General features: G+C 36.7%; 7 protein-coding genes and 1 long non-coding RNA gene across 11 annotated transcripts; 4 read left to right on the top strand and 4 right to left on the bottom strand.

Annotated features, from left to right (window-relative positions):
• Positions 1-1,857: 1,857 nt before the first annotated feature.
• LOC116030592 (cyclin-D4-1-like) lies at positions 1,858-3,727 on the bottom strand. 2 transcript variants are annotated; one of them, XM_031272892.1, is made up of 5 exons: positions 3,493-3,727; positions 3,245-3,331; positions 2,641-2,953; positions 2,452-2,561; positions 1,858-2,304 (listed from the first exon to the last, which is right to left on the bottom strand). In XM_031272892.1, exons 1-5 carry the CDS (start codon positions 3,697-3,699, stop codon positions 2,059-2,061), a joined length of 963 nt encoding a protein of 320 aa, XP_031128752.1. In that variant the 5' UTR covers positions 3,700-3,727; the 3' UTR covers positions 1,858-2,058. The 2 variants fall into 2 exon arrangements, with proteins under 2 accessions (XP_031128752.1, XP_031128753.1); XM_031272893.1 differs by having other exon boundaries at positions 2,200-2,304; positions 2,445-2,561.
• On the top strand, positions 2,139-3,161 carry LOC116030593. The gene is made up of 2 exons (XR_004100428.1): positions 2,139-2,265; positions 2,471-3,161. It is a non-coding gene; the product is annotated as an uncharacterized LOC116030593 (long non-coding RNA).
• A 3,720-nt stretch (positions 3,728-7,447) lies between the features above and the next one.
• LOC116030327 (40S ribosomal protein S3-3-like) lies at positions 7,448-11,386 on the top strand. 3 transcript variants are annotated; one of them, XR_004100398.1, is made up of 7 exons: positions 7,448-7,562; positions 7,675-7,822; positions 8,526-8,697; positions 9,289-9,343; positions 9,427-9,558; positions 9,653-9,903; positions 11,266-11,360. XR_004100398.1 is itself a non-coding variant. In XM_031272552.1 (7 exons), the coding sequence occupies exons 1-6, from the start codon at positions 7,533-7,535 to the stop codon at positions 9,827-9,829; spliced, it is 714 nt and encodes a 237-aa protein (XP_031128412.1). In that variant the 5' UTR covers positions 7,448-7,532; the 3' UTR covers positions 9,830-9,856; positions 11,219-11,386. The 3 variants fall into 3 exon arrangements, 2 of the variants coding, with proteins under 2 accessions (XP_031128412.1, XP_031128411.1); XM_031272552.1 differs by having other exon boundaries at positions 9,653-9,856; positions 11,219-11,386; XM_031272551.1 differs by lacking the exon at positions 11,266-11,360 and having other exon boundaries at positions 9,653-10,024.
• LOC116030329 lies at positions 10,051-10,952 on the bottom strand. The gene has a single exon (XM_031272555.1). It carries the CDS (start codon positions 10,885-10,887, stop codon positions 10,183-10,185), a length of 705 nt encoding a protein of 234 aa, XP_031128415.1. The 5' UTR covers positions 10,888-10,952; the 3' UTR covers positions 10,051-10,182.
• Positions 11,387-11,412: 26 nt separating the features above from the next.
• LOC116030328 lies at positions 11,413-12,314 on the bottom strand. The gene has a single exon (XM_031272554.1). It carries the CDS (start codon positions 12,247-12,249, stop codon positions 11,545-11,547), a length of 705 nt encoding a protein of 234 aa, XP_031128414.1. The 5' UTR covers positions 12,250-12,314; the 3' UTR covers positions 11,413-11,544.
• Positions 12,315-14,676: 2,362 nt separating this feature from the next.
• LOC116029030 lies at positions 14,677-15,186 on the bottom strand. Its single transcript, XM_031270904.1, has one exon. The coding sequence runs from the start codon at positions 15,184-15,186 to the stop codon at positions 14,677-14,679; it is 510 nt and encodes a 169-aa protein (XP_031126764.1).
• A 1,546-nt stretch (positions 15,187-16,732) lies between these two features.
• LOC116028415 (cysteine-rich and transmembrane domain-containing protein WIH2-like) lies at positions 16,733-18,256 on the top strand. Its single transcript, XM_031270130.1, has 3 exons — positions 16,733-16,896; positions 16,991-17,180; positions 17,885-18,256. Exons 1-3 carry the CDS (start codon positions 16,848-16,850, stop codon positions 17,928-17,930), a joined length of 285 nt encoding a protein of 94 aa, XP_031125990.1. The 5' UTR covers positions 16,733-16,847; the 3' UTR covers positions 17,931-18,256.
• Positions 18,257-19,218: 962 nt separating this feature from the next.
• LOC116028274 (telomere repeat-binding factor 1-like) lies at positions 19,219-22,772 on the top strand. The gene is made up of 7 exons (XM_031269922.1): positions 19,219-19,425; positions 19,987-20,182; positions 20,312-20,529; positions 21,081-21,165; positions 21,428-21,511; positions 21,683-22,033; positions 22,308-22,772. Exons 2-7 carry the CDS (start codon positions 20,033-20,035, stop codon positions 22,320-22,322), a joined length of 903 nt encoding a protein of 300 aa, XP_031125782.1. The 5' UTR covers positions 19,219-19,425; positions 19,987-20,032; the 3' UTR covers positions 22,323-22,772.
• The last annotated feature ends 1,873 nt before the right edge of the window (positions 22,773-24,645 follow it).

The raw sequence follows: 24,645 nt of genomic DNA, 5'->3' as shown, positions 1-24,645 counted from the left end.
CAAAGAAGACCAACCTGCAACATTGCCTCTCATGAAAGGTCATTTGTACTATTGTCTTCTTATCATTGTTTTCGTTGTGGTGTGCGGAGGAACCGACAACCGCGTCCTCCGCTTCATTTTCATCTCATTTTTCCTATATACATCCACCACGACATTTTGCACGTGAAACCCCCCATTCAATTTTTTGCACCAAAAACTTGCTAACAAAAAACACCATACTGCATATATGCACCTTGAAACAACCAAATAAAGCTTTTGTATATGGATAGATGCTACAATGATTAGTCATCATCTAACAATTGTAGTAGCCTACTATATAGCTACTAATAAATCACACTGAAAAGATTTTGTACAATGAATTTAAGTGAGAACTTTTGACCTTTCATTATAGCTAAAAAAAAAAAAAATATTGCAATACATTAAATCAGTTAGTGAGCAGTGCTCCCATCCCATCAAATCAAATGACATAAGAAATGGGTAAGGGGTGGGGGAGGGTGGTTGACACCAAGATGGCACAAGGGTTAATGCTCCCTTTGTCTCATGCATTGGCCTTATTTCATGCACTCTTTTGTCCTTCTTTCTCCCCTCTTCTAAAAGCCTGTTTACATCCTCTACTCTGTCTCCCTTGTGGCCCTCTCTCTGTAATTCCAATGGACTTCTTCAGGTGGGTCACTCTTTACGCAAAACCAAACAATGCCTACCCAAACTCACATACCATTCTTTCTTCTTCTTCTTTTTTTCCATAATCCCCATAACCTCTATCAAGTCGCTAGAAAAGATAAATCATGAGTTGCTGACTCTTATTAATCTCTATATTTCTTTACCTTAGAGAGTCGAACTCGCAATCTATCACTGGAGTTGAGTTGTGACTTTAGGTCAGGTGGTCTACTACTTGAGTTAGCCTTGGGAGACAACTCATATACCATCCTTGCTTCTATTTCATATGACTATGATACCTTTTTTTTTTTCTTTTGAATCATACATTGAAACATATCGTTTTCATATCGAATAAGAACTAGTAAATTAAAGTACTTTCTTATAAGTTTTAAAATATAATTATGTTTGAAGATATTCACAGTATCTCATTTATGTACTTTTTTCATGTTAAGAAAAAAAATGCACTAGAAAGAATTAGTTCAAACAAAAAAGATTTGAGTTATTTAAATATATATGAGATGGGAATCCTTTTAATGTTCAGTATTATTGTAAAGCTTGTTTAAAGCCCCTTCACCGGAGCTATGTGCCTAATCGGGTGGTCTGATTTCGATGCATGAATTTGATCCAATTAGCCTTCTTTATTTGTTTTTAAGGAATGGTTAGTTCAAAGAAAGTTTAGTTTTAGATTGAAGCATGTAATATGAAGTTAAGAGTCAATATCACATTACTGGGACTCAAATTCATTATCTTTCATTTGGGAGAGTTACTTTTTGTAATTAGACCGCAATGTAATGGTATATAACTTTACTCAAAAGCTTAATCCAATAGTAGTTATTATAAGCAATAACCTCAACAATATTTGCATTTGTCTTTAAAAAAAAAAAAATGAAAGTGACGTGGATAAGATCCGATTAATCCGGGGCAATAGATTTCATACGTCCAACACGAAAATCTTTAGCTTTACAGTTGGACGGCAGTGATTCAGTAATCCTTGCTGTCTTCCACAACGCGATTTCTCATCACCGCTAAACCTCTCATTTCCTTTCCCGCCATTCCATACAATGCGCACGTCATTTGATTGCATTCGGTGAAATCAAGATGACATCACCCGCTACCAACCCCCCCCCCCCACCCCACGAATTTCAAAGAATAAAAAGAGCTTTTTTTTTTTTTTTTACTTAAAACATGATTAAGAAAACATTAAAAAAAAGCATGGTTTACCGGTAAAACCTCTGCCATTAGGTGATTACACTGCGTAAAATTCTACTTTACATCCACCGTGGCACAAACCTTGTCCTACACGTGGCATTCCCCGAGGACGTGGAAAGAATATTTTCGTTATAACAAACTCTCGAATCCCAAAATTTCTTTTTAGTTATGGAAATTAAATATTTTGTGACATTATTGTTCTTCCTGTACATCGGCGGTGGATGATTTTAGCCTCTTCAGTTCTGGCGGCGGATGAGCTCCGGCGATCGGCGCGGCGTCTGAAGAAGTGCCGGAAACTAAAACGGGATCTTCCGAGCGCGTGTCGCAACTGCCGCAATCCGCCGCGTCGAGAACGCCGCAGGGGCTGTAAGCTTCAGGCGGCAGCGGCGGCGCCGCCAGGTACTCCTCCATTAGCCGGTGGCAGCTCTGCACCTTTTCCTGTTCCCAACACACACCCCAACACTTTCAGTTTTTTGTATTTTTTCCCACAATAAAAACGAGAATTGTATATCCCAAAAAAAAAAACGAGAATTGTACAGTTTCAACCTCAAATTATTTTCGCTAATTATAATTTATACCCCGTACTTTATCTACTCTATTGTAGAAGCTTTCTGGAATATCCATGGCGTCACCAACGGCAGTTATCACGGCAGCCGCTGCTATCACCGACGGCGGGAATCCCAAGAAGTCTGTCACTGCAATACACAAAAAAAAAATCAATATAATTTATCGGAAAAGCGAACGGGTCGTTGATCGGGTTACGGGTCTACCTACCACGGGCGGTGTTGAGAACGAAATCCGGGAAGGTGCGAATAATATCTTCAAACCGGCGGCGAGGATCCGGCGGCCGGGAAATACGGAGCTCGGAGACAAAGTAATCAAGGTAGTCAAAAGGAGTAACAGAGTGAAGGCGCCAATTGAGAGCGTGCATGACTCGGAGCTCCATTTTCTGGATGGTTTTCGGCTCGAAAACGTATTTCGGGTCAAACAGCTGCAACTCCATCAGCACCGGCGCGTTTGGCTCCTCCATCTTCGCCGCCAGAGACAAACACGCCACCGACAACAGCTGCAGCGGCCACCCGCCGACCTGCACGCCATCAAAATACCAAACCCCAAACATGTTCAGAAGTCAGAACACTATGTATACATATACATTATGCAAAGATGAAAAAGTTGTTATTCAACCAGACTATGTCTAATATAAACTTTATACATAATTAGTTTCTGAGTCAAGTATGAGATTCTGAGTCAAGTATGAGACGGTTTAAGAGACAACATCAGTGAGATATCAACTATGAGTAGAGATCCAACGCTTCTTCTGCTTCTGCTATTACGAGGTTAGATTTTTCATAAATTATTATTTAGCATTTTAACATACCGGTAAGGTGTGGAGGGAAAGAAAACGGTCAAAGTAGTTGATGGAGAGAAACGCAGTTGCAGGGTTGAAGTGATAATGCGCGTGGACCTGCAGAATCCGATCAGTTTGAATCATTACATGAGACAAATATCAGACATTCTGTTACCGGAAACCTACGTATATGCTAATAATAAGATGTACTATGTACGTATTTCCACAAGTGTGTGTACTGGCGTACGATGATTTTGGACTGAAGAATATAATAATACCTTGAGAATCCAATTAATGGAGTCCTGCCGTGCGGCGAGGTGGACTGGCCGGTGACGGAGAAGTTGGACACGGTAATCCGGGTGGGGCACGTGGTTATGCTCCGACTCGAATAGCCGGATAATGAAGGATGGATCTGGAACCGGGTCCAATTGCATTCCGGCGTTTAACGGTGAGCTCTCCGGCATACGCCGGAAAAGAAAGGTCATATATAGGGGCTAGCTGGCGGCGGCGACGGAAGTGTCTAAGGGATATAGGTGGTGGTGATGCTTATATATATCTGTATGGAGATGCAGAACCTTATATTGTCTGACGAGTATTAAGAGCGTGTTAATTGAGGTTTTTTTTTTTCTTTTTTCTCTTTTGTCTCACCCTAGGCAAGGTACTTTTGTTTCTTTTCTCAATTCTCAGTACAATCAGTAAAAATTGGGATTCACAAATTTAAAATATTCAGTTTTAAGCTTCTAAAGAATTATTAAGAAATTTGTGATTCAGTACCATCTAATTACACTCTCATATAGAAAAAGAATGAGCTTAAATTTTTTTACTGTTTCAGTAGATTGAGAAATGGCATGTTTGGTTAGTGGCAGATCCGTCAAATTTTGACGGATCCACCAACTTTAAACTATTTGGTTAGCAGCGATTTGCTCCAAACCACTGCAAACTCAAAAGCAACATTTGAGCTTTGGCGTTTTGCAGAAATTTTAATTTCCCCAAAACGCCCTCATTTATTAAAAAAAAAATTAAACTATAGCGCCTTTCAGCGCTATGACTTCTTAGCGCTAAGAAGCATGAGAGCTATTCCAATTGGAAGAGGAGCACTCCTCCTCTTATATAGAGGAGCTCAAGTGCTCCTCTTCCATATGATTTCGATGTGGGATAAAAATCCCACATCATTTACAAGGGGAGCCACCCCACGTGGCTCCCCTTTGTCTAAATTTTTTTTTAATTTTATTTTGTTATAATTTTTTTTGTTTTGTATTATTATTATTATTATTATTATTGTAAATTGTAAATTTTATTTTATAATATAATAATAATAATAATAATAATATGAATGTCCTTTTAGCTCATTTTACATATTAACCGCTAATCTAAACAGCTAATTTTATCAAACATTTTTTTACAAACCGCTAATACAATTCGTTGGTCAAACCCGCTAATACAATCCGCTTTTTGATAACCACTAACACAATCCACTAACGCTAACTTCGAACCGTTGATAACCAAACAAGCCCAAAATTTGATATTCACAAAGAGCTCACATTTTGTTCTGAAGTGTGAAGTTAACCATTATCAAGTTATCAACACCATATATGTTATTGTCCACAAACCACAATTTTTGACTTGAGAATAAATAAAACAAAGCAACAGTGTCCAAATGTCTTTGCCTTATTGCGTGGGCCCGGGGAAGAGGAAAGCTGCACTTAAGATTTAATGATCTTGGGGCTCGAGGAGTTTATGTGTACGGTCTTGATTTGTTGCTGTGCACTCTCCGTTGTGACATATTGTAAACAGAAGACTATTGTCTATTGTTAAATTTAGAGATTAAATTATATTCTTTTGGTAACTTAGAGATTATTGAATCTAGAAAATAAAATTATTTATTTTACTACAAGAACCAGAATGACAGAATTATGACATCAGAACAATGCCATCTTAAAATATTATAAACTCAAAATATACGATACACAATTTTCCCAACCAAATTAATCAAACAAGAGTAAATTACCAAAATGGTCCCTCGACTATATCGATTTCACCAATTTGGTCCTACTTATTTTGACTTGGCTAATTCCATCCTTCGACTATCAAAATTTTAACCGTTTTAGTCCTCCGGTCACCAAAGAGAGAAGATGGCGAAGGGAGATAGATTTGATGGAGAATGGAAGAAATTTGAGAGAATGAAAGAAGTAGAGAGCAAGAACAAAGAAAGGGTTGCCGTGAATCGACTCAATTTTTTGCTGCAAAGAAATTTGAGGGTATGAAAAACCCTAACTATCTGTGTCCCAAGCTATTAATATAGGATGCAGATTATATTTAGCGGAGACATGGAACTGCATCCATCCGCCGTGTCGTCACCGTCGAGAAGCATGGAAAGCGCCATCTTTGTTTATTATTTGAGAAGGCCAAAAGAGACAAACTTGTAGTCTCGTAAATCATATTGATCCAAAGCAACAAAAACTCACTAATTAAATAAATCATAAAAATCGGAAAACAACCAAAATCCAAGCATTATCGGAGGAAAGCCAGTCGGTGCTAAGTGAAGTTCCAATAATATCCCTCAAAATAAGCCGTCTAAGTGACCGGAGGACTAAAACGGTTAAAATTTTGATAGTCGAAGGATGGAATTAGCCAAGTCAAAATGAGTAGGACCAAATTGGAGAAATCGACATAGTCGAGGGACCATTTTGGTAATTTGCTCATCAAACAATTAATATAATAACTTATTTGATTTTTGGTGAAAATTATCTAGAGCTATGAACAACTAAAAAGAATAATATTACGGTGTATACGGAGACTGTCTGGTATCACTTACTATTCATCAAAGCCTTTTTTTATATATAAGTTCCCTTTTTTCTTGATCTGGGGACCTTTTCTTTCCACCACATCTCATGTATTGAAGTTAAAGGGTGATTTGTGTTGGACTGTTGGGTGCAAGGTCAGGTGGATGATTTGATCTGTTGAAAAAAGTAGACATCCCTTCTTTGCCTTTTATGTATATCAACAAAAGACCACAAACAGTCCGCTATAATTTAAAGATGTGCACTGAATAAATCCGTTTTGTAATTATAGACAGCAAAGAACCACAATCTTGATTATCCAAATGCCAATAGACAATTTTTGTTAGGAGTCAAACTTGAAACTTTGTAATTATTAAATTAACTGTTTGAGTTGTCCCAGCAGTCCAACACTTTGATATTTGGGATTGACTGACTGACTAGCTGGTCTTCTGTCATGGAAATCCCTTCTTTTTGTAAATACCCAGATTTGTTTTGGGGTTTCCTGATAAACTGTTGGTCTGAAATCATGCCTCCTTTCAGCCTATGCCTAAGCTTTCCCCCTCTCCAATGGCGAATCCCTGCTGGCAGAAGAATCTAGCATTGAAACAGGAGAGTGTGTACGGCCTTAACATTCAGACACTGTTGTATTTTCCTCTCTTATGGTTTAATTGACAGCTGAAATTTGTCACTTGAGGTTTGAACCATACATGGTGTCACTCTTCGATCATGGTTCATTTTAAGGGAAAAACCAGCAATTTAACATGACATGCTATGTTTATATCAGGGAATCAGCATCTTAAACCCCACATTATCATAATAGCCAATGTAATTGAAGTTTTATTTTCAGTGATGATAAAAACTCGCAGTAATGTGCAATGGGTATATATACCAAGCTCCGGTCATCATCCATAACTATTATCCAAAGGATGATTCCATTGGGGGAAAGGCGGAAAGTCCATTTTAAAATGGTTTGTTTTATAAAAATATAATATCTTTTTGAAGGTAACAAGTAATAATATATTATCAACTAAAAACAAGTGTGAAATGCATTTATGTAACACATTGCATAGCAAGGGCAATAAAATAGATAAGAGAGTTTTGAGAAAACATATTTGAATGAAGTTGACATATTGATTGACATTCTGTGTTGAGAGTAGAAAAAAGAAATACCAAAAGAATTGGGAATTCTAATTGTATGAAAATAAAATATTTTCAATTCAGTATATGTTCATAATTACTTTTTCAATATACTTAAGCCCAAAGAGTCTCAAGTAACTTGGTGTCATTAGAACACAAGATTTTTGGCTTATAAATAATATTAATAGACAATAAAAATGTTTCCCTATAATTGGGCTTTACTTTTGATATATTGGCCCAATTTTTGGTAGCCTGCCTTAGATGCCGAATTAGAGTCCAAATCCTACTTCTAATTTCTCCGTTCTTTTACAAAACTGCATCAGAGCCAGAAATCTAGGGAAACACTGAATTTGCAAACCTTCGTTATAGTTCTCTTATCTTTCTCTGCTGTCTATCTAAGAATGGCGACTCAGATGAGCAAGAAGCGAAAGGTGAGTTATTTCTTTCTATCCTCCCTTCTCTTATTTCCTTGTATATGCACGCCGTTTGCGCAGATGCTCAGGCATATGCTAACACGGTATGGATATTCTTTGTTGTTGACAGTTTGTGGCGGATGGAGTGTTCTTCGCTGAGTTGAACGAGGTGTTGACGCGTGAGTTGGCGGAGGATGGATACTCTGGCATCGAGGTTAGGGTTACTCCCGTCAGGACGGAGATCATCATCCGAGCCACTCGTACTCAGAACGTTCTCGGTAAATAGGATCTAGGTTCCTATGCAATTTTGTGTATTTGTTTGTTTATATGGCGGGGAAGTGTTATTTGGTACTGGTTTTGCGTAGATTGCAGTATGATTGTTGAATTTTCTGTTCAAATGGATGTGAAATTTTTTTTTCTACATTGGTTTTAAATCTATGCTTATTTGCTTTGGATCAGGTTGTTAATAATTACCACTCAAGGATTAGTAAAAAAAAATTAGGCACAAGCCTATGTTTTGCTCCATATCTGTGTATTGATTTAAATTGGTTAGCTGAATTTGGGCTGCTGTAAATATGGAAGCCCAAGGTTTTGCCTAGATTTGTTTTAAAATGCATTCCACTTGCAGTAAATGTTCATGTCATCTGTAAATTGATTGTAAATGATTTGCAACAATTGAAACCAAAGTTTGTATGAGCTGTTATTGACTTGAAGTAAAATAGAAGTGCAATAAATTCCTGAGTCTGTGTTCTTGTGTAGTGGGTACCTTTGTCAATATAATGAACCCGTATGCCTTGATCTTATGGGTATGTATTATGTAATTTTATCTATGCAGTGTAAGTAAACTATTTAAAAGTTTGGATTTGAAGCTTTCCTGGGATGTGAATTAAAGCCAAATGCTAAATCTGTTATTGAGTATTGGGGTATTATTTGGCCTTTTGATTGATTTTCTCAGCTGATATTTTGTATTGGTCATTAAAGGTGAGAAAGGAAGAAGGATTCGGGAACTGACATCAGTTGTGCAAAAAAGGTTCAAGTTTGAGGAGAACACTGTGGAATTGTATGCAGAGAAGGTGAACAATAGGGGGCTTTGTGCCATTGCCCAGGCTGAATCCCTGCGTTACAAGCTGCTTGGTGGCCTGGCAGTCAGGAGGTAAAATAGTTTGAATTATTTTTAGTTAATTTCACCATGCTTCATAACATGCTGGTTATTACATGTATATTGCCCGTGTTGAGATGGAATCAGTGTAGAAAAACTGACCTTTAACACATGCATGGATTCTCTTACATGTTAATATTGAATCTTTGACTATTGCATTGAAGTTGGTGCTTTAATTTTATGCCATCCACAAAGCAAATTGGTGTTCAAATACCTATTTTGTGTCAGATGATGACTAGAAAATCTTTTTATCCACTCAATACTAGTTAAATGGACCTCTATTCTTGCAGTAACCTTAGTGTAGTGTGGAAACATAATTTTTATCCATGGTAGATAGCAGACCGTGTTTGTTAATCATGCTGTTGTAGTCATCTATAAAGCAAATTGGACAATCATTGTACCAAGTTTGTGTCGGAAGATGACTAAATGATTTCAGCTTCTCAAGGGCGGGTTCCAAGAGCTGTGATGTGATTGATACATCTAGCTCTTTGTTCTTGGGTTGCAACATCACTTGAAATCCCATATTGTTCCTTTTCATTCTTCAACGATGTTTTGCCAATTACTGTTGTATTCTTGTTTGTATAGGGCGTGCTATGGTGTTCTGAGGTTTGTCATGGAAAGTGGAGCCAAGGGTTGTGAGGTACCTTAAAAAATCTCAACCTATTTCTCGTTGTTTTCACACGCTTTGTGTGTTTTTCAACATTCTATATTCTCTTCTATCAGGTCATTGTCAGCGGAAAGCTGAGGGCTCAGCGTGCTAAATCCATGAAGTTCAAGGACGGTTACATGATTTCTTCTGGTCAACCCGTCAAGGAATACATAGACACTGCTGTCAGACACATTCTCATGAGACAGGTGAGGACATTTCAGTGAGATAATTTAGCTTAGCTTTTGACAGTTTTAGTGCCAAAAATCTTCTAATTGTTTTGACATTACATTATTATTTCAGGGAGTGCTTGGAATCAAGGTTAAGATCATGCTTGATTGGGACCCCAAGGGAAAGCAAGGCCCCATGACCCCTCTGCCAGATCTTGTCACTATTCATCCTCCCAAGGAAGAAGAAGAGTATGCCAGGGCACCCATAATGGCTCCCCCAACTGATATTGAAGTCCCAGCAGTTATATAGACCACCCTGCTATTTTCTGTTTTCAGGGTTAGGAGGATACTATAAAACCATGTCTTGAGGATTATATTATAAAGATCACATGAGAACTCTATCCAGATTACAATTGCCCATCTAGCCAGATTTAGTAGTTTTTTAAATGAATGATTGAAGATTAGTTCTTTATTTTCTATTGGAACGTGTTACCTTTCAAAACCACAACTCATTTTTGTGCAAAATTTATATAATTCTCATTCAAAGATCAAGTTAATAAGATCCAAACTTTTATTGAGATAAAATCCCAAACCTCAACCAAATTATACAATGATACCATCATTTCCCCTCCCCCAACAACTAATATAATAGAGATAATGTCTCTAATATAAAAGATCATCACTAGAAATGGGGGCAGGTGCCTCTGCCCTGTCACTGCTCTCAATCATGGCACGACGAGGATAGCTTTGTTGTGTAGCGGTATCAGCAACAGGCGCCACAGCATTGCCGAAAATTTCAGCCATGCCGCGGCGTGGAGTAGCAGCAGTAGCGGTATCAGCAACAGGCGCCACAGCATTGCCGAAAATTTCAGCCATGCCGCGGCGTGGAGTAGCAGCAGTAGTAGCACCGTCGCTCTGAAGTTGGAGGCTACCACTTTGCTTCTGGCACAAGTTGGGCAAGAACACTCCTTCACCCAAGGCCAAGTTGAAGTAGAGGTCAACGATGTTGGGGCAATTATGGTAACATGCGGGGGAGCAAAGCTTAGTCATGAATGTGGGGTCAAGCAAGGAATCCGACGACATGCCAATAGATTCCCGATCGACCCCACATGCTTCCACGCACAAGTCAGTCTCTATGTATTCCGCTACGTTATTCCCGACCACCACCCCTGACGTCTTGCACTGGTACTCCACTTTCCCGTCGTCCTCGATCAAGTTCTCTAACACGCACCTCTTTGCCGAGGATGAGACAGAAAAGGCACAAACATTTTCGGGCAAGTTCTCGCAGATAATATCAGCGAAAACAATGGCTTGGAAGGAGAGGGTGAGAGCCAATAAAAGAACCAATGAGAATTTCACGGAAGCCATGAATTCAATCTTGAATTGATTCTTTTATTTTACTCGTAAAATGATTTTAATGTTTATTTGGCGAGTTTGTTTGTGCATGGGAGAAGATGGTAGAAATGAAGGTTATTTATACAAAGATTTTGTGGTTATTCCTAACACAGTAAAATGTGAGGTTTCACATCAAATGAGGAAAATTAGTTAGTGATATGTATGATGGAGTCAATTCAATATCCTCTTTTAGTGGCGTTTGATTATTTACTTTAATGAGTGAATAACATAATTCCAGTGCCAAATTTTACGGNTTGAAGTCCCAGCAGTTATATAGACCACCCTGCTATTTTCTGTTTTCAGGGTTAGGAGGATACTATAAAACCATGTCTTGAGGATTATATTATAAAGATCACATGAGAACTCTATCCAGATTACAATTGCCCATCTAGCCAGATTTAGTAGTTTTTTAAATGAATGATTGAAGATTAGTTCTTTATTTTCTATTGGAACGTGTTACCTTTCAAAACCACAACTCATTTTTGTGCAAAATTTATATAATTCTCATTCAAAGATCAAGTTAATAAGATCCAAACTTTTATTGAGATAAAATCCCAAACCTCAACCAAATTATACAATGATACCATCATTTCCCCTCCCCCAACAACTAATATAATAGAGATAATGTCTCTAATATAAAAGATCATCACTAGAAATGGGGGCAGGTGCCTCTGCCCTGTCACTGCTCTCAATCATGGCACGACGAGGATAGCTTTGTTGTGTAGCGGTATCAGCAACAGGCGCCACAGCATTGCCGAAAATTTCAGCCATGCCGCGGCGTGGAGTAGCAGCAGTAGCGGTATCAGCAACAGGCGCCACAGCATTGCCGAAAATTTCAGCCATGCCGCGGCGTGGAGTAGCAGCAGTAGTAGCACCGTCGCTCTGAAGTTGGAGGCTACCACTTTGCTTCTGGCACAAGTTGGGCAAGAACACTCCTTCACCCAAGGCCAAGTTGAAGTAGAGGTCAACGATGTTGGGGCAATTATGGTAACATGCGGGGGAGCAAAGCTTAGTCATGAATGTGGGGTCAAGCAAGGAATCCGACGACATGCCAATAGATTCCCGATCGACCCCACATGCTTCCACGCACAAGTCAGTCTCTATGTATTCCGCTACGTTATTCCCGACCACCACCCCTGACGTCTTGCACTGGTACTCCACTTTCCCGTCGTCCTCGATCAAGTTCTCTAACACGCACCTCTTTGCCGAGGATGAGACAGAAAAGGCACAAACATTTTCGGGCAAGTTCTCGCAGATAATATCAGCGAAAACAATGGCTTGGAAGGAGAGGGTGAGAGCCAATAAAAGAACCAATGAGAATTTCACGGAAGCCATGAATTCAATCTTGAATTGATTCTTTTATTTTACTCGTAAAATGATTTTAATGTTTATTTGGCGAGTTTGTTTGTGCATGGGAGAAGATGGTAGAAATGAAGGTTATTTATACAAAGATTTTGTGGTTATTCCTAACACAGTAAAATGTGAGGTTTCACATCAAATGAGGAAAATTAGTTAGTGATATGTATGATGGAGTCAATTCAATATCCTCTTTTAGTGGCGTTTGATTATTTACTTTAATGAGTGAATAACATAATTCCAGTGCCAAATTTTACGGAATGTTTCTTTCAGATGAACCCAAAAAAAAAAAAAAAAAAAAAAAAAAAAAAAAAAGCTAAAGCGAGGAAAATAGTATACTACTGTGATTTAAACTAAAATTAAAGCTACTTAATTAATTTTTACCTCTTCTTTGTAGGTCGTGAGTAATATTTCCTTCGCTAGCCGGGGTCTACAAAACAGAATTTACTCAATGCACATCTTTGGACAATAACTATTGATTAATGGGGTTGTAGATATTCTTGTTAATGGTAACCAAGAGAATTGGGTGTCAATATGATATCATTAAATAAAGAGCAGATTGTCATTTTGGTCCACTGACTATAGGGGTCTTCTTAATTGTAGTCCACGACTTTCAAAAGTGTTAATTGCATACCCTGACTATTTAATTTTTGTCAATTTTGGACACTCCGGCCAAATTGCCGGCCAAATCTCACCGGAATTTCCTAAACCCTAAAATAACAAGGGTATTTTGGTCATTTCACATTCTTGTCTTCTTCTCCGGCCACCCCCTTTTCTGGCACTTTTCCGGCTTGGTTTTTCGAAGGCAAAGAACGGTTTGCTTGGCTCGACTTCATATTTCCATTTTTGTCCTCGCCCCTATTCGACTCTAGAGAGAGAGAGAGAGAGAGTAGAGAGAGAAACAAAGAGAATCTCAATCTGGTGTTGAAAGGCCATGTGTCGTTGTTGATGTTTTGGACTCGTAATCCTTCAATCCGAATCCGACATTATTTTTTTGATGAAGCAGACAACCCCTCCCAAGACGATTTAGCTTTTTAATTTTTTTTTCTCTCGGATGAAGTGAGATTAATGTGCTATCAACTTTGCTTCTCAAGAGGGGAAGTGAGATTAACATGCTATGAAGTGAGATTAACATGCTATGAAGTGAGATTAACGTGCCGGAAAAGTGCCAGAAAAGGGGAGGTGGCCGGAGAAGAAGACAGGAAATGACCAAAATACCCTTGTTATTTTAGGGTTTAGGAAATTCCGGTGAGATTTGGCCGGCAATTTGGCCGGAGTGTCCAAAATTGACAAAAATTAAATAGTCACTGTATGCAATTAACACTTTTGAAAGTCGTGGACTGCAATTAAGAAGACCCTATAGTCCAATTCCATTATAATTAATTATAAAACTACTTTTAATTATAAGACCCCTATAGTCTCTTAAATAAATTGTTATAAGACTACTTTTAATAATTTCTCTTTAATTATAATGGAATTGGACTACGTTATTTTGTCTTGGTAAAATATTATGTATTATGACACGATTGTCCAAATATAGTACCGAGCCTAGTTCATCATATCATCCTCCCAACAATAATGATCTAATTTTAATTTTTCAAAAGTTCAATGATTTTTTTTTAAAAAAAATCCTTGTAATTATAAAACCATAAAGAAACATTGGTCGTCCTTAGTAATAAATTAAATTGAGTCCCTTTAAGAAGAAAAGGTCTAGGAGTGACAAATAAGTTGTTACTTTAACAATCTTATATATTGTTATATTTTTATTTAAAGGAAGTGGAACTTATTATAATATCATAACTTTACAAAAGATTCATGTTGTTAAAATACTTAAAATTACTTAAAATAAATTCTTTTCAAAGTTATTAATTTGAATTGTTTTCTTATTTTATTTAGGATGCTTTTAAAAAAAAATTAATTGTGCTATACAAAGTGATTTTTTTGGTTATGATTGACAAGGATACAAGGTTATAAGTATCACACCTAGAATAAACAAAAAATAAATAATGGAAGAATCAATTGTTGTCGTGTTAAGATCAACCCACATATGTATATAGTAATAACTATATATAAGTTTCTCTATCATCCAAGTCTTTTTTTTTAACCCTCAAAATTAATATTACATTTATCTCAAATTTTACACACAAATTTTAATAATTTTGTGGGATCAAAAAAATATAATGACATGCATGCATATTGTTGAGTGATTTATAAAACTGCACTTTAATTTGGATGTAAGATTGCTATGGAGTATGAAGCAATAAGCCATCTTATTTCATGAGCTTTCTTTTGAAAATCAAAGGCAAAAAGAATGTTGTTTGAGGTAAAATCTCAAACCTCAAACAACTAGAATAATCCAAAAATTCACTTCCTTTCCAGGATAATATAAAATCGTATATAACCGACTCATGAATTATTAATATTCTTTAGAAGTATATGGGATATAATTTTAGTGTATTTGTTGAGATCGTTGTCAAAATTGGTCAGTTGCACCTCACACAAATTAGGCAAAAAAAACCCTTCACCCGCAAACAAGTTGAAATGGAGCTCAATGAGGTTAGGGCAATTATTGAAACATGCAGGGGAACAGAGATTGGAAGTGAAAGTTGGCTCAAGCAGGGAATCCGACGACATGCCAACCGATTTTCGATCAACTCCACATGCTTTTACGCACTTATCGGTTTCTATGTACTCGGACATGCTACTCTCAACCATCACCTCTGATGTCTTACACTGGTACTCCACCTTCCCATCGTCTTTTATTAAATTTTCTAACAAACATCGTTGTCCAGACGATGATATTGAAAAGGCACACAAATTTATAGGCATTTTCTCACAGATCATATCAGCAAGAATGCCTTGGAGGGAGATGATGCAAGTCAACAAAAGAACCAAAGAGAATTTCATGGCAGCCATGATCGGATCCTCTTTGGCTCTTTTGTTTTATTATTTTTATTTTTTAATTAGTGGCTTTATTGATGTGATAATAATTAAATTAGGAATGCATGCTATTTATATGGAGTTTGTGTGGTTCTTAGAATGAGTATTCTACTTCAATTGAGGAAAATTAGTTAGCAAGCCAATATCCACCTTTAATTTAATTCAATTTATTATTTCAATTCCTTGGTTAATAGGTGAATGACAAAACATATAATATTAATATATTATAACTTAATTTTATAAATTTGGAATCATTTGATCACAAAATGTTAACCATTATAATATTAGAAAAAACTTTAACATGTTAAAATACTTTTTAGAAAGTCACTTATGAAACTTTATATAATAACATGGGAGTTTTCTATTATAGGCAATTGAGAAAAAGAAAGTTGTAAAACATTCTTTTCAATGTTATTCATTTATTTTGTTTATAAAAAAATTAATGTATTTCCAAATTTTTTTGGGTTTAGAATTCTTTAGTATTTTCTATGAGACTATCCAATAATTATTTACTTTACTACTCAAATTAGTATTAGTTGGTTACATTTAGATATAACATAATTCTCAATATTTATCATTTACAAACAAGACGCACATTTATTGAAACCTTAAAATATTTAGGAATTAATGTTAGTTATTCTCATGATGTATATAACAGTGTAAAAATTTAATTTCTACGTGATATACTTTGATTTATAAGAAAATCAACAATCGCAACAAGAAAATACATTTAGGATGGAACTCATTTTGTGACCCTAACTGTTAAAGGACCACAAAATAATAACTTAACATAAGTTAATTATAACTGACATCCTCAAATTAAAAAGGATAATAAACAACTCACATGAAGGTGAACTAATATTCAATACATATTTGTGACATCATAAAGTGGGGGTATTCTTGTATACTAATCAATATACTAATCATGAATACTCAATACATATTTGTGACATTATAAAGTGATGTATTGAGTACTACTGACTCTGTTACAGTTTAATTAGGTGGTGTATTTTATGAAATATTAATATGACAAATTATTATTATTATTATTACACAAGAGTATTTTAGTCTTTATATTACTTTTTCTTTTTAATTCTTAGTAATTATATTCATGTCCACTAAACAATAAAAATTGAATTTCTACTTTATTCTCACATTTCTTTCCCACAAAACTATAATTCCTTTATTCTATAATTCATTTTTCCATTCAACTAAATGTCATGTTATAGTGTGAACAATTGATCACCCAGGGGACTCTATTGTGCGTATAACTTTATTTGACATGAAAGTTTGTTGCCCTATTAAAAAAATTTATTATATATAAAACGAACTTGATGTCACACATATCAACCTTACAAAGTATGAAAATGGGATTAATCATTACTTAATAGGGAAGAATATAAAAAGCGAAAATAAAATAGAAGTATTTGGTGTAACGCACAACCTTTGACAACTAATGTGTCTTCAAGCTTTGGATTTCCTTTGACGCGTATGACACCTCATAGGCGCATATAAAAACCCCCCGGGGATCCTTTAAACCACTCTGCCGTATTTGTCTTGCATTGTCTCTCTCTACACACCAGAATTCTCCGATATCCCATTCCGGCGCTCGATTCCCGTTCCGGCGTTCAATCATCATGAGTTACAATCAGGGTCCTCCTCCCGTCGGTGTGCCGCCTCCTCAAGGTAGTAAGTTATTTTCAGTTTTATTCTTCGATTGAATCGTGTTTTTGCAGTTTTTTGGGGACGGATCTGATGGATTTTTGAGTTTCTGGAATAGGTTATCCGCCGGAAGGATATCCTAAGGATGCTTATCCTCCACCCGGTTACCCGCCCCAGGGGTATCCTCAAGGTTATCCTCCTCAAGGATACCCTCCCCAGGGCGGTTACCCTCCACAGTATCCTCCGCCGCAGTACGCCGCCCCTCCGCCTCAGCAGCAATCGGGGAGCTCCGGCTGCTTGGAAGGATGGTAAACTTCTCTCAATCCTTTTATCTCTGTTTATCTATGACGGTTTTGCAATTTGCACTATCCGAGTATCGATTTTCGGTTTTGTGCATTTATATCGGGATGCATGGGTTAGATCTATGTGATCTGGGATTTTCCACTCCGATTGACTCCTAGTCAACACTCTGGCTTGTGCTTCCCCGAATCGCGTCGGTGTTTTGCAATAGTTCCCCACCGACTTTACTGTTACTCGCTTCCTCCTCCGGCATTCCCGTCGGAAAACATATCTACTCCCTTTAACTGTTATATCTGTATCGTGTTAATTTTCCATGGTACTCCCAAATACAATGCCCAATTGAATGCCCGTCACATGTTTGATGAATTGCCCTAGAACATTACTGTATGTTGATCTAAACTCTTGCGATTGCTTAGGTCAGGATTGTCAGCCGACATAAGATTCTCTTTCGAAATCAGGATATAATGTGCTTAGTATTACCTAATCAGTGTTGTTTTTCATGCAATTAGATTTACCTAGGGTATTTTTATGTGTCTGGAGAAGTGACATTCTGCTCAATTGTTCTGGTGCATTTACAAGATACTGAGATTAATCATCTTCCTTGTTTAAGTAATCAAATTGCTGTGTAATTGTGCATAGCTTTCATAAAACATCATAGTTGTAATAAAGGGGATGAAGAATTTGATTCACTGTATCTTCTGTCTGTCTGCAGTTTGGCTGCTCTGTGCTGTTGCTGTCTCTTAGATGCGTGCTTTTGAGGTTGATGATAAACGGCAGTGGAAATGGTTGGCTATGGAGGGGGCGAACAGGAGTACATTCATATCCCATTACACCTGCGAAAGGATCTTTTACGAACAATGGATTATCTTATCTTATTTAGTCTTGTACCTTTCGAACAATGGATTACCTTATCTTAGTCTTGTAGTTGTCTTTCGTTAATCTTGGTTAAATTAGCTTTTGATAAATAATTTGGACCCAGAATTTGCTATCGATTTTATGATGCTTCAAAGTGTGAAATACCATGTAAATTGCCAGAGATCCTAATGTCTTTTATGTGGATATACAACTCCTGTTTCTTCTTCTTCTTCTTCTCTCCTTTGTTTGGTCCCTATCCATCCTTGTAGTTTACTTGCTTGTGGCGATTGGCTTTGGAGCCAAAGTGCTGCAGAAGGGAATATTGGAATCTTGCCACTTTGGCTCTGGAGTAATCAATTAGCCTTAAAGAAACTGGATATGATTCCTTGTGTTGGGTTGTGATGAACTGTCAGCTAATTTTGCGATTTATGTTTTCTTTGCCTTTCCAGCAAGGAATTGAAAATTGTCATGATCATTTTGCCTGTTTGAATGGATTACTTAATACTTTAATTATTCGATTGGATATATTGCTAGATAACTTGGAATTGGTTGGAGAGAGAGATGTGGATTGATGTGGATGTGTACTGATCTATTTCTACTTTAGGTACAACATTAGTAATGTGGAGATGGGAAAAGAATTTTTCTATAGTGAATAAGTGGAAAATTCAAAGGTGGTGATGCAAAATGGAGAAAAGCTAACCGAAAAAGCTAGTTTGAACAGCCTTTTAAATTTTAGCCGTTGTTACAAAAGCTAATTAATCTAACATTTATGTTGATTGTTTAACAAAATTAAATAAAGCTAATTAATCTAACATTTATGTTGATTGTTTAACAAAATTAAATAAGTAATAGTTTTCAAATACGTTAAAATTAGTTGATAAGCTAACTATGTTACCGAGTTAGTATTAAAAAAATTCATACCCTTTCCTCCCTTACTTTTTATACTTTATAATAAACCTTACTTTTACACTTTATAATAATAAACAAATAGGAAAAAAAAAACAGCTCTTATATTACTCCGTATTTACTACCAAATCAAATAAAAATAATAATTTGACTAAAATTCATTTGAATGTTGAACCAAACGCATCATAGAGGCTTTGAGTAGTTAAAATAGAGGAAAATTAGGCCCAATTCTCAAGGCAAAAAGCAGCTGAACAGATTGGGCCTGAACACAGTTTTGATCTTCAACTGATCATTCATTCTGCATCCGATATCAGGAGAGAGAGAGAGAGAGAGAGAGAGAGAGAGAGAGAACTGAGAAAGAGATAGAGACGGTATACAGAATTACAGACAAACTATACATATAAAAACTAAAAAGGAAAGAACGGCAGGAATAAGTGTGCCTTTCAAACAAAGATCCGACCAGCAAATCGCTGCATCCTAACATCGTTTCTGGTAATTCTCAATTGATCTTTCCTTTTAATCGGCTTTCCCCTGCATAATTCTTATATTGATTGCCCCTGCCCCTTTGTTTGATCCGAATCTAGGGTTTCCATTTTATTTTTGCATGATTCGATTTGCGAGTCAAAATCTGCTATGGATTTAGCTATCTGGTGTTTCGTTTGGGATTCCTGAGCTATAATTTGGATCGCGAAATAAACTTTGAACCTTTCTTCTGAATTATCTTCGCGGACGCTCATTTCATTTGCTTCGTCATTTATTTTGCATATTTGATTGGCTGCCAACGCTAATTTTAATCCTCATATGTTTGTTCTGGCTTCAATAAAGCACTAGTGTCCATTTACTTAAATTGTCTATAATTCCATATTAGTTTCATTAACTTCTTGTTATAGACGTGTAAATATTAAGGAGAATATTGATTGCATGTTTTAATTATCTCGTTACAAGTAGATTTGTGATTAGATCTCTTAAGAACTTGTTTGCAGTAATCTGTTTAATTTGTGCTCCGCATACCTTTCATGCCTTCTGATGATCTAATTCAAGCTTTTCTTTCAGAGATTTGCAACTAGGTAGTTAAGAACTTGTTTAGTACAATCCTTTAATGGGTGCACCTAAGCAAAAGTGGACTCCTGAAGAAGAAGCTGCTCTTAAAGCTGGAGTTCTTAGGCATGGGCAGGGAAAATGGCGCACAATTCTCAAGGATCCAGAGTTTAGTGGAGTTTTGTATCTGCGATCAAATGTAGATCTCAAGGTAAAACTTTTATTTCATTGTTTCTCTGCATATTATATTTTCCCAGTATATGATGATAGGTGGGCATCATCCCTAACAGTTCTTGTGATAAATTCTCTTATAAGAATTTATTTCTGCTTGACGTGACAGGACAAGTGGAGAAACATGAGTGTCATGGCAAATGGCTTGGGATCTAGAGAAAAGGCAAGGTTAGCTCTTAAAAGGATGCATCAAACCCCTAAACAGAATGAGAGCTCAATGGCACTTGCTAATGTAGCTCAAAGTGATGAAGATACTAGTGAAACCAAGCCAAATGCAACTTCTAGTGATTCTCCACGGCCTGGTGGCTCAAGAAGATCTATCATAAGGTTAAACACCGTTTCAATAGTTTGCTATATCACAATCCTCTAGTTACAGATCCATTAGCATAAATTGCTACATGTTTCAACACATAATCCATTTACCCCACTGAATGTGGCACTTTTTTTGTTAGAAGTAAATACGACTCTTGAACTTGAATTCTTATTTCTAAATGTATCTTAATTTTTAGCTGAAGCTCTTGATACCTTAAAACTTAATCACCTTTAGGTTTGCATATTCTATGATTATTTGGTTTTATTATCAGAGTTTCTAGTAGGATTATTAACTCACTCAAATTTAGTGTGGATTTTGTAATTTATGTGAATTTTCTCGATCTTTTTACTCTCTGAAGGCGTAACACTAGCTTGCTGAAAACATATTTTTGTACTAGAAATGTAGCATTACTTTTCTGTTTGTCCATTGGAAAATAGGAAATTGCATCATTTACTTTGTATGGCTTCAGGATATTTATTGAATTAAAATTTAATTTTTTTTATAGCTTCATGGTGGATTGGGTCACTCTAATTATTGTTCCCTGACTTCCCTCCCCCCTTTATAGATTGGACAATCTTATCATGGATGCCATAAATAACTTGAAAGAGCCTGGTGGTTCCAACAAGACAGCTATCTCTGCCTACATAGAGGTAGTTGTTTTCTTAATTATCCTTTTAATTGAAACCCATTGTACTTTCTGCCATTTTGGCCTATTGAGCTGAACATAACTCTTTTTCTTCACTATAGTTATTCTGGTTAATGTTAAGCATCAAGAAGCTATAAAGTTGAAATGGTCATGCTTGGCATTACAATATGCTTGGAACTCCCGTTACTTAAATCTGATTTTGTTGCTTTGGTGAGTTTGGTTTGTTAGTCTTTTATCCTCAGGTTTTTATATTCTTTGTTTTGTAGGATCAATATTGGGCGCCTCCAAATTTTAAAAGGTTATTGTCAGCAAAACTGAAGTATCTGACTGCAACAGAGAAACTTGTTAAGGTGGGGTTTTTTGGGGGTATGATTTTGTATGTGTTATTGTTTAACTGCTAATATGAATTTTACCTTGCTTTGAAACTTAAGAATGGCAATTGCACTTTAGTTTTCTGAAATATCAGCTGGTTTTATCTCTTCAGGTTTGATTTAATACTACAAGTGGTTCTTTTTTCACAGATGAAACGGAAGTATAGAATAGCAACAACTTCAACGCTGTCTGAAAGAAGAAGAAACCCTCCCATTTCACTCTTGGAGGGAAGACAGAAACTGTCACCAAAGCCTGATTCTGATGATATTGACATGCTCACTAAATCACAGATCGACTCAGAGTTATCCAAGATGAGGAGTACGACTCCTGAAGAGGCGGCAGCTGCTGCTGCTCAAGCTGTTGCTGAAGCAGAAGCTGCCATAGCAGAAGCTGAGGAGGCTGCAAGGGAAGCAGAGGCAGCAGAAGCTGAAGCAGAAGCTGCCCAAGCCTTTGCAGAAGCAGCAATGAAGACACTACAGTGGAGAAGCACTCCAAGGACGGTAAGGTCTTTATTTCCTACTTTACTAGGTATTTACTTCGCTTTCCTATCCCCCTCTCACATTTTTTTAGCACTCAAGGCCTTTGTGTTGTTTTTTTTGTCAATTCCTGCTTTAAAGAGAGGATCGTCATGTTTTCCATAGTTTTACCACTTCAGTTCAGTGGGGCTTTATTTGTATCATTCTTTTGTTCACCAACTGATTTTTTCATCCATCAGCATTGAAATCTGCCTACAACTTTATCTCTTGTTAATTTCTTTTCTCTGTACATGTGTAGATGATCCGTGCTTGATGGATTTGCAATCGGGCGGTCACAATCTCTGAGGCCGTTTCTGGATGCCATTGTTTCTCCATGGTTGTAAATATGATAGATTTTTTGGTCTGTAGAATCAGGTGGTGGATTAAGATGCACCTTCTCATTCTGAACATTCTTTGAATACAGTACTGGCAAATCTTTTGATGGTATTTGTGTCTTGTCTTGTTTCCTCTGCATTTAGTTCTAGTGGAATTTTAGGAGCCCCCTCCCCCCTCCAACAAAAAGGAGAAATAGAAAGAAAATGGAAAGGTAGTAACTAGTAATAAACCACTGTAAAATGGAAGAGGATGAATATTCACAGCTTTGTATGTAGTGTTGAATGTTGATAATTTGTACTTGTATGATGTTTGGGAATCCCCAAGTTCCAGTACTCAGGAGAATAAAACATCAATAGTCAATTCTATCATGTTTATTATCTGATCTTAATTTTATTGTTTGCCAATTTCCTTTGACTTTTTTTTTTGGTGGGATTTAATAGACATTTATTAAATATATATTATAGAATTTTTCAATAATTATATGTTTTAAATTTATACTTATGAATCTATCATACATATTAAAAGCTTGTTCAACTCATAATATTTTTATTTAGTATCGTATCAATATCGTTAAGCACACCCTTTTACACCCGCGATACATACTCAAGTGTTTATAAGTTGGTAACTTGTTCCATGGTTTTTGTATTGTCTTCTAACCAATATTACTTCTAATATAATTTTTTATACCCCTACTTAATTCCCCACCCACCAAAAAATAAAATAAAATTTAAATACTATCACGATATCATCAATGTCATTTAATTATTTCACACAGTAAAAAAGATACAAATAAATTGTAAAATAAAATTTACAATCAATCACCATTTTAGTTGTTACATTTAGTTTTTTTTTAATCAAAATTTTAGTATAATAAAGGGAAAAGGGTCAAATAAGGCCCTAAATTTTACTCAAAAGTCAATTAAGTCACTAAACTTTTAAAATGTCAAATTAAGTATATAAATTTGTTATTTTGGTGCATTGAAACTCAAAATCCTATAAATGACTTGTAATAGCAGATCACTAGATTTCGACAACTCTCCGACGACATCCATCCTGCTCTGAGGACAACGACCAACGACTTCGAACGGTCGTCGGCCTTGGACCGCTTGCCTTCATTTAACGAGTTAGTTGCTTTCTCTGTGGAGAAAGCTCTGCCGGAGAGGGAGACAGTTGTTGCCTTCTTCAGAGAATGTGATCGACGACTGTTTATTAGTCGCTATTTTTCCCCAACAATTAGGGATGGCAACGGGGCGGGGCGGGGGCGGGGAATGGGGCCCCCGTCCCCGTCCCCGAAATCCCTCCCCATTCCCCATCCCCGCCCCGTTCCCCGACGGAGATGGGGAATTGTTCCCCATCCCCGTCCCCGCGAGGATTTTTCGGGGGACGGGGAATCCCCGCGGGGATTTTTTGAAATATGCCAATTTAAAAATGAAACTAATATTTTGAAAAAGAAATACATAGATTAATAAAATTAAATAATAACATATAGNTTAGGGAGGGCAACGGGGCGGGGCGGGGGCGGGGAATGGGGCCCCCGTCCCCGTCCCCGAAATCCCTCCCCATTCCCCATCCCCGCCCCGTTCCCCGACGGAGATGGGGAATTGTTCCCCATCCCCGTCCCCGCGAGGATTTTTCGGGGGACGGGGAATCCCCGCGGGGATTTTTTGAAATATGCCAATTTAAAAATGAAACTAATATTTTGAAAAAGAAATACATAGATTAATAAAATTAAATAATAACATATAGACATCAAAATATCAAATACAAGGAACATATAATAACTCACCTAAAGTTTATTTCACACAAATAAGTTATTTATACTTGCTATAAAGTATAAATGAAACTAATATTATGAACAAGAAATACACAGTTTGCATTGCTTATTCAATATTCACTGGCTATTAAGTATAAACTAGAAATATTAGGTAGCTATTCTGCTTATTCACTGGCTATTTTAAACTTTTTATTACTTTAAACTATAAACATAAAGCTTATTCACACTAGCTATTCTGCTTATTCACTAGCTGACAAATATTAGAAAGAAATGAAATAATATATATAGGAAATATATAAACATAAACTTAAACTACGGAGTATTAGAAACTATTGTGAAATGAAAGACTAACTGGAATATATACGGATTATATAAACATAAACTTAAATCAACGAATATATATATATATATATGGGGAATCGGGGACGGGGCGGGGAACGGGGATCGGGGACGGGGACGGGGCGGGGAATACCCTCCCCGTCCCCCG

This window comes from Ipomoea triloba, chromosome 9 (assembly GCF_003576645.1).
Source record: "Ipomoea triloba cultivar NCNSP0323 chromosome 9, ASM357664v1".
NCBI classification, from domain to species: domain Eukaryota; kingdom Viridiplantae; phylum Streptophyta; class Magnoliopsida; order Solanales; family Convolvulaceae; genus Ipomoea; species Ipomoea triloba.
The sequence above is the reverse complement of the archived record's forward strand: the minus strand, read 5'-3'. Positions and strand labels throughout refer to the sequence as shown.

Excerpts from the sequence above, each read along its gene's own strand:
- LOC116030592 (XM_031272892.1), bottom strand. The coding sequence starts at position 3,699 with ATGACCTTTCTTTTCCGGCGTATGCCGGAGAGCTCACCGTTAAACGCC. Across the intron at positions 2,954-3,244 it reads TTTCCCTCCACACCTTACCG|GTCGGCGGGTGGCCGCTGCA; the intron begins GTATGTTAAAAT and ends GATGGCGTGCAG. Across the intron at positions 2,305-2,451 it reads TCTACAATAGAGTAGATAAA|GAAAAGGTGCAGAGCTGCCA; the intron begins GTACGGGGTATA and ends TGTTGGGAACAG.
- LOC116030327 (XM_031272552.1), top strand. The coding sequence starts at position 7,533 with ATGGCGACTCAGATGAGCAAGAAGCGAAAG. Across the intron at positions 8,698-9,288 it reads GGTGGCCTGGCAGTCAGGAG|GGCGTGCTATGGTGTTCTGA; the intron begins GTAAAATAGTTT and ends TTGTTTGTATAG. Across the intron at positions 9,559-9,652 it reads GACACATTCTCATGAGACAG|GGAGTGCTTGGAATCAAGGT; the intron begins GTGAGGACATTT and ends TTATTATTTCAG.
- LOC116030329 (XM_031272555.1), bottom strand. The coding sequence starts at position 10,887 with ATGGCTTCCGTGAAATTCTCATTGGTTCTTTTATTGGCTCTCACCCTC.
- LOC116030328 (XM_031272554.1), bottom strand. The coding sequence starts at position 12,249 with ATGGCTTCCGTGAAATTCTCATTGGTTCTTTTATTGGCTCTCACCCTC.
- LOC116029030 (XM_031270904.1), bottom strand. The coding sequence starts at position 15,186 with ATGGCTGCCATGAAATTCTCTTTGGTTCTTTTGTTGACTTGCATCATC.
- LOC116028415 (XM_031270130.1), top strand. The coding sequence starts at position 16,848 with ATGAGTTACAATCAGGGTCCTCCTCCCGTCGGTGTGCCGCCTCCTCAA. Across the intron at positions 16,897-16,990 it reads CGGTGTGCCGCCTCCTCAAG|GTTATCCGCCGGAAGGATAT; the intron begins GTAGTAAGTTAT and ends TTTCTGGAATAG. Across the intron at positions 17,181-17,884 it reads TCCGGCTGCTTGGAAGGATG|TTTGGCTGCTCTGTGCTGTT; the intron begins GTAAACTTCTCT and ends GTCTGTCTGCAG.
- LOC116028274 (XM_031269922.1), top strand. The coding sequence starts at position 20,033 with ATGGGTGCACCTAAGCAAAAGTGGACTCCTGAAGAAGAAGCTGCTCTT. Across the intron at positions 21,166-21,427 it reads CTATCTCTGCCTACATAGAG|GATCAATATTGGGCGCCTCC; the intron begins GTAGTTGTTTTC and ends TTTGTTTTGTAG. Across the intron at positions 21,512-21,682 it reads CAACAGAGAAACTTGTTAAG|ATGAAACGGAAGTATAGAAT; the intron begins GTGGGGTTTTTT and ends CTTTTTTCACAG.